This window comes from Brachyhypopomus gauderio, unplaced genomic scaffold, assembly GCF_052324685.1.
Source record: "Brachyhypopomus gauderio isolate BG-103 unplaced genomic scaffold, BGAUD_0.2 sc43, whole genome shotgun sequence".
Taxonomy (NCBI): domain Eukaryota; kingdom Metazoa; phylum Chordata; class Actinopteri; order Gymnotiformes; family Hypopomidae; genus Brachyhypopomus; species Brachyhypopomus gauderio.
In genome coordinates, this window is record NW_027506869.1 from 227,501 (window position 1) to 235,000 (window position 7,500).

At 40.7% G+C, this 7,500-nt stretch overlaps 2 protein-coding genes across 5 annotated transcripts in view; one reads left to right on the forward strand and one right to left on the reverse strand.

The window, feature by feature from the left end:
- The window catches only part of LOC143485908 (uncharacterized), a 67,829-nt gene that overhangs the window by 38,770 nt on the left and 21,559 nt on the right, over window positions 1–7,500 (forward strand). The gene's annotated exons all lie outside the window — the stretch shown is intronic.
- Window positions 1–7,500, reverse strand: part of LOC143486033 (uncharacterized) — a 10,037-nt gene that overhangs the window by 1,759 nt on the left and 778 nt on the right. For 2 of the 4 annotated variants that reach the window (XM_076985814.1, XM_076985812.1), the window contains exons 2-4: window positions 6,993–7,085; window positions 6,840–6,916; window positions 5,715–6,629 (exon numbers count right to left, since the gene is read on the reverse strand). In XM_076985814.1, coding sequence (XP_076841929.1) covers window positions 5,792–6,629; window positions 6,840–6,916; window positions 6,993–7,061 — 984 coding nt within the window. In that variant the 5' untranslated portion in view covers window positions 7,062–7,085 and the 3' untranslated portion in view covers window positions 5,715–5,791. Of the gene's footprint in view, window positions 1–5,714; window positions 6,630–6,839; window positions 6,917–6,992; window positions 7,086–7,500 lie in introns of those variants that run through there. The other 2 variants (XM_076985815.1, XM_076985813.1) reach the window with 2 other exon arrangements.

Here is a 7,500-nt window from a genome sequence, read left to right on the forward strand (position 1 = left end):
ATCACCACCAACACTACTTTGCAGTCACTGTGAAGCATTGCCTACATTTCCCTGTTTGCATGCTAAGCTGTTCCTATCGTTTACTCTCGTGTTACTCAAGAACTGCAGAATATGTGATCTGCTGTCTGCCGTCTCACCTGCTACCACAACCACTTCTACCCCTTCCAAGTCTCATGGGGGGGATGAGTTCCCCTCTACACCTCGCCACAATTATTTTAAATAAAATATACACTGGCTATACTGAAGTTCACCTCTGACCACATGACTTCGCAGTAATAAAGCAGTATTATGTCTAAATATCTACTAAGGACAAAACTAAAGTGCTCAATGAACTAAGTTATAGTCACTACCTCACAGGATTGAAATGTCTGTTTTGTTTTGTTTTTTTTTTTGTGACTTATCTGTATTGGCCTCACCAAAATCATACTCCCCTTAAAATAACCCTTGTTGAATGTAGAGATATGTGCTTCATATAGAATAGCCTACACATCCAGTTAAGTCACAAAAATTAGAGTTAACCAGAGATTTCAGTCCTGTGAGGTTGTGTTGCAGGCCGTCTGATCAAGGCCAACCACAAGCTGGTGGCGCTGCCTGCCCCCTGCTGGCCACCAAGAGCAACAGCGACCTGCAGAAACAAGAGGACAAACAGCTGATGGACGTGAGTGCAGACCAGACAGAAAGGACCAATCAAAGAGCTGCACGAGGAACCTGCTAGGAGAAGGAATCAGTACACATGCTTACATAATACATACATACATAAATGTGTGTGTGTGTGTGTGTGTGTGTGTGTGTGTGTGTGTGTGTGTGTGTGTGTGTATTCAGTTCACAGCAATGAATGACATTAGTATCACACAGGAAAGCACATCATTATGTGCTATGGATGTTAAGGGAAGAGCCAGTGTGTAAGGAGATGAACTACTGTTGTAATCAAGAGGAGCTTGAACATGACATTGTAGTTAATGTGTAGCATTGTATTGTAGCTATACAAGATAGCATTTTGAGTCTATTGAATGTCAAGAATGTGATGTCTGCAGGAATGCAACTGTTATTTTTAATGACGTGTATTAAACAGCCTTTTCTGTAAGGTTGCTTTTACGAGCCCCACAATAACCATTGATTTGAGTCACTTCAAGTTCACTACAATATCATAATCATTTAGTTTCATTTTATTCCTGCACAGAGTACACACACCAACGTGCTAGATATTATCTGTAGAACCTGTAGAACCATCCTGCGCACCCGGTGCTAACGGGCCGCCCAATGGAGGATGGGTTCCCTTTTGAGTCTTGGTCCTCCAAAGGTTTCTTCCTAATCCCCACCACCATAGGGAGTTTTTCCTTGCCACTGTCGCCTTGGCTTGCTCATTAGGGATCTGGACCCATACGATTGTAAAGCTGCTTTGTGACATGTGTTGTGAAAGCTATATAAATAAATTTGACTTTGACTATACAACAAAAATAACTTCTATGTTTAATTTACAGTAGAACTATAATCCACACACTTCTTTGAATGTGTTTTAGGCACACTGAAACAGCATATATAATTTACCATAGCTATAAATTATTATACATCTAAGCATTCCTGCTTTTAACCTAGTAATGGTGATTATGTGTATAATTTTATGTAATGTATGATTTTTTTAAAAATAGTTTGTCACTTGTACTACATCACTGTCCCACTAGTGGGCAGTATTTGACAGTGAGCTGTGTTGAAACCAGAGACCGTATATTATGTCTCAGAGGGCCTAAAATATTCTTAAAACATAAATATATATAATATAATTTATCCAAATTTATTTTATCTACTTACAGTTTGACAATCAACATCTAAACAATTACAAAAATATAAGCAAATAAATTATTCAACCGTGTCTATTCAATCTGTGTTGGAAGGTGAGGGGTTAAGTGGCAGCCTGTGAGCCTGTGTCTCCCCCTATCAGGACTGTGATGCCCGCTGTCCGTTTACAGAGGGCCTGGCAGTTATAATGGCCTATGTGCACGCTGTTAAGTGACGTAATTTCCGCTAAAAGGTTAGGCTGGTTGTTGACATCTGGTAGCCATTGAAAGTGTACACTGTGCTAGCTATTCACCTCACCAGTCTTGTAACGAGCATATTTACCGTTATTTACTTGGAGTATGGGAAAGAACAGAGCGTCCACCCAACACTGATCTAACAGAGATGCAGACTGACCATGATGATGATGACCCCTTACCGTGTCATGAACATGACTACTGCGTCAGTAATGAGCCTGCTGCGCTTGATCTCTCCCTCAATGAAAATGAAGAGCTACGCGAGGAGATATCAAGGCTCCGAAAACAAATCGAAGACTTAACTGTCAGCAAGTTCTGATTGGAGCGGTTTTCTGACTCTGATGACGACATACGATTCTTTACCAGGGAAATAAAAAATATGGCAAGACACAGTATACGGATGGGCCTTCTCTGGTGTCTGAAATACATTGTGAATGAATTAGCCATTATATAACTTTATATATAACTTTTATATTCCACAGATTTGCAAGCCATGCCCACCTGATGGGCTTTTGGAAGCAAATAGAGCCAGCCACCCACAACATCATACGGGTTACAAGAGCATGGACTGTTGAGAAGACTGATCAGGTCCCTCACTCTGCCAGTGCAACGGTAAATGTTTTCGTGTTGTCCATACAAAGCATGTTATGTCATCATTTTCAAATTAATCTTTACATCAAAAGAAGTTTTGATAGTCATAATGTAATATGACAATAGGATAATGTATTTTTTTCCCCAGGTTCTTCAACCAATTGATGAGTTTTTTCTCTTCATGAACTACCTGTCATTGGGACTGATGCAAAAGGATTTGGCCCACAGATTTAGAATACATCGGTCAACTGTTAGTCGTATCATTAACACCTGGGCCAACTTCCTTTATACTGTATTGGGAGCCGTTTCTATTTGGTTAGATGTGGACACTGTGAAAACTCACCTCCCAGATGTGTTTCAGGACTACGCTGACACTCAAATAATTTTAGATTGCACAGAACTGAGATGTCAAACTCCAAATTCCCTTCTCCTCCAGAGTGAAGTGTTTTCCACTTATAAATCACACTGTACATTCAAAGGGTTGATTGGGATAGCCCCTCATGGCGCAGTGACCTTTGTGTCTTCTCTTTATCAAGGTGCTATCAGTGATAAAGAGATCTTAAAGCAGTCTGGCATTGTGGCCCTCCTTGACCCATCTATGGCCATCATGGTGGACTAGCTAGCAGGTTTCCTTGTTGAAGACTGCGTTCCATGCAAAGTCCACATACCCACGTTTCTGTCAAAGAGAGCTCAACTGTCTAGGTCAGAGATCAGAACGTCACAGTCCATTGCAAGACTGAGAGTCCATGTTGAGCGTGTGATTCGCAGAGACAAAGAACATAAAATATTCAGCACAGTGATCCCCCTTTCAATCACAGGGAGCATAAACCAAATTTTTACTGTTGCCTGTCTTTTGGTGAATTATCAAAATGGCCCCTTGGTAAAAGCCTGGGCAAACAATGGCTAATCTCAATCCAGAATTAGACAGATGATGTAATGTGAATGCAGCTCTTTGATGCCTCTGATGCGGCTCAGCTTTTGAATAGAATTAATGAGCATTTAATTAACGTATATTATTTTTGAGACTTAAAAAAATGTTCGGGTGGAATTTTCACAAATGTCCGGTATTTAGTTTCGGTTCGCTTGAGTGACATGTCATCGTCACTGAAATAAATTTCCAATTATTTTGCTTTTGTGGCTCCGAGTCAAAAAGGTTGCCGACCCCTGCTTTAGGTCATGCTAGTCTGTAAATATTGGCTGCAATGTTAAGGTACAGTGCAATATGATTAATTGTATAAAATGCTTTCACTTTTATATGTAAAATTGACACAACACAATACAACATTATGTATTTCTTAACTTTTACTGTATTTGTAAAAAATGAAATGAAAACAATAGTAATACAATTGACAGAATAAATTGAAATAGTTTTAATTGTTCATGACTTCATGTCTTCATTATGATTTTCTATTGCTTGGGCATAGAGAAGTATTTTGGCATGTAAGTGTTAAAAAAAAAACATGTCACACCTCCTTTTCACCTCTTCTAATACACTGCTACAGTTGTGATCAAATTTATTCAACCCCCAATGCTGCGAAGGGTTTTATGGAATTCAGTGCACATTTGTAATTGTGTTCATAATGAAATCTTACAAGGACTTGTTAAAGAACTAAATGCAACTAAGATAGCATCAATTTTTTTTGTCATAAAGTATTAAATGGCCTTTTTGTGATTTCTTCATTGACACAATTATTCAACCCCTTTACGACTACCACTCCTAAGAACAGAGGTTCATTCCAGTGTTTTCCATCAGGTATTGAAAACATCTGTGGATGTCAACGAGCAGCAATCAAGCATGATAAGCACCAATTAGGCAGATTTAAAAGGACTGTGATACTCAGCTCCTTCTAGACATCTACTGGTGTGTTTCCAAGCATGGTGAAGGCAAGAGAATGGTCCCAGAAGACAAGAGAAGAGGTTATTGCTCTTCACAAGAATGGCAATGGATATAAAAAGATTGCGAAGTTGTTAAATATTCCAAGAGACACTATCGGAAGTATCATTCGCAAGTTCAAGTTAAAGGGCACAGTGGAAACGTTACCTGGTCGTGGCAGAAAGAAGATCCTGACCGCGACTGCTGTGCGCTACCTGAAGCGTAATGTGGAGAAAAATCCCCGCGTGACTGCTAAGGAACTGAAAAAAGACCTGTCAGATGTGGGCACTGAAGTTTCAGCTCAGACAATAAGGCGCGCACTGCATAACGAAGACCTCCATGCCAGAACGCCCAGACGCACCCCCTTGCTGACTCCAAAGAACAAGAAAAGTCGACTGCAGTATGCCAAAAGTCATGTGGACAAGCCACAAAGGTTTTGGAACAGTGTACTGTGGTCAGATGAAACTAAATTAGAACTGTTTGGGACAATGGACCAGCGCTATGTTTGGAGAAGGAAGAACCAGGCTTATGAACAAAAGAACACCTTGCCTACTGTGAAGCATGGCGGGGGGTCAATTATGCTTTGGGGCTGTTTTGCTTCTAATGGTACAGGAAAGCTTCAACGTGTGCAGGGTACCATGAATTCCCTTCAGTACCAGGAGATCTTGGAGGAAAATGTGATGGAGTCAGTCACAAACCTGCGGCTTGGGAGACGTTGGACCTTCCAACAGGACAATGATCCGAAGCACACATCCAAGTCCACTAGAGCATGGTTGAACATGAAAGGCTGGAACATTCTAGAGTGGCCATCGCAATCACCAGACTTAAATCCAATTGAGAACCTCTGGTGGGACCTAAAGAAGGCAGTTGCAGTGCGCAAGCCTAAGAATGTGACTGAACTGGAGGCTTTTGCCCATGAAGAATGGGCTAAGATACCCATAGGTCGCTGCAAGACACTTGTGTCAAGCTATGCTTCACGCTTGAAAGCTGTCATAACTGGAAAAGGATGTTGTACTAAGTACTAAAAAATAATGTCACTAGGGAGTTGAATAAAACTGATAATGATGTGAGCACAGTAAAGACATTTGTGGTTATTCCATCATAAATATTATGTTATGTTTGTCTAATTTATAAGTGCCTCTTTGATATAATTGTAAATAAGATGACTGAAATGATCAAAATCAATGTCAAACTGGCCAAAACACTTTATTTCAGTGGGGGTTGAATAAATTTGATCACAACTGTATCTCTGTAAACTCGCTGCACAAAGATATCATCATGGGCACAGATAACTAAATCACACCACTGCATACCAGTAATCAATAACTGGCCCTGAATTTGCCAATAATAACAATGGCTCTCCTTCATTTTGTGTAGGCCTTGTGCCACTTTTAAGGAATTTGCAGTCTACATAGCTTTGTGTATTTGGGCACTTAATTTCAACAAGCCCAAATGATGGACGCTCAAGTGGGTCATATACAAGTCCATCAGGTGATGCACCCAGCCAAGATGCATCTGGATGAATCACTAGCCCACACTTGGTCAAGTTCAAGTTTTTCAGAACTGCATAGTCCTTTAAGGCCCCTGTTTCCATTTCAAGTCCCCTTTTCATGTGTGCTGTTTGTCGTGTCCCTCGGATTATCCTTTCTGCCAGGCTTTCTGCAGCACCTGGACCTCTAACGTGGCTCACCTCTCTGAAATGCGACGCAGTCACTCTTTCTCTCCTAAGTGAATGCCACTCAGGTGTAGCACTTTGGGATCTTGTTGCCTCCTCAATAAGGTGTGACTGTGACAAGGTCACAGAAAGTGAGCTTAGGTGTAGCTGTTCTTGGTGTGTTGGCACAAATGAATATTCAGGTGGGCTTAGATGGTAACATTCTAGTGGCAGACTCGGGAATGGGGGTGCATCCTCATGTATGACAACACTGTCAGATGGAGGTGGTGGTTGTTGATAGGACAGTACACTGCCAACTTGTACCTTCCCAAAGATGGAGTCCACAAGTGGCTTGTCAGGCGAGATGTTCATTGTGCAGATGAGTGGAAGAGAATCTGCTTTCATTCCAGCGTAGACTGGTCCAGGATTGAGGGTGGCCGGGTGTGGGAGCTCACCGCTGTAGCCCTTGAAAAGTGTACTTCTGAAATAAAAGAAGAGTGAATAACATTTATTTTTACACATTGTAATCTGTTCACGAGCACAACTGATTGTGAATCACATATCACATGTCATCTGAAGTACAACGAGGCTAAATTAAATTTTGAAGAGAACAGGGTCTTATCAGATGATCAAAAGCATTTATTTTTTTACCACACACTGTAGTCTGCCTATTAAATTTGGTACTACATACCTAACTCCACTGGCTGTAGTAGCACCTGGTTTTGGCTTTAGGACAACCATGGCATCCACGGGTCCAGGCTTCACCCCCTATTAATTTAAAAGATGGTGTTAGTAAAGTGACTGTGATACATTAACTAACATTAAATAATGAAATAAGACAAACCATTGTTGGTGGTTTATGCCACTTCTGTTCTGTCTGTGTGCATGAAAGGACAGGAGGGACGACAGACATGCCAGATTCAGAATAATGAGCAGTCTGGAAAAGCAACGCAACCAGCAACACAAGAGCAGTTGCTGTTAATGAGCACAACTGGCATTGAATCACGTAATGTCATCTGAAATACACAAGAGGCAAAATGTAATATCCTGAAAAGAAGACTTCAGCAATGTCAATAGGCGCACTATCTGTCCCATCATGTTGTTAGTGGTGAATGTCACTTGTCTATTGTCTCATGTAACGTTTGTGCTGTTTTGCATCACTCTTAAAACACTTGGCTATACTGTCTTTCTATTCTACAGTGTTGTGCATGGTTCAATCAACTATAAACTAAATATATTTTAGATGTAAACTTCATTTTCACTCCAGATGAAATGCTTACACATAGGAGTGAAACAGGCCTACTTATATTTATATTATTTTGTTGTTTCCACCACCTACAACAGAACAGGTT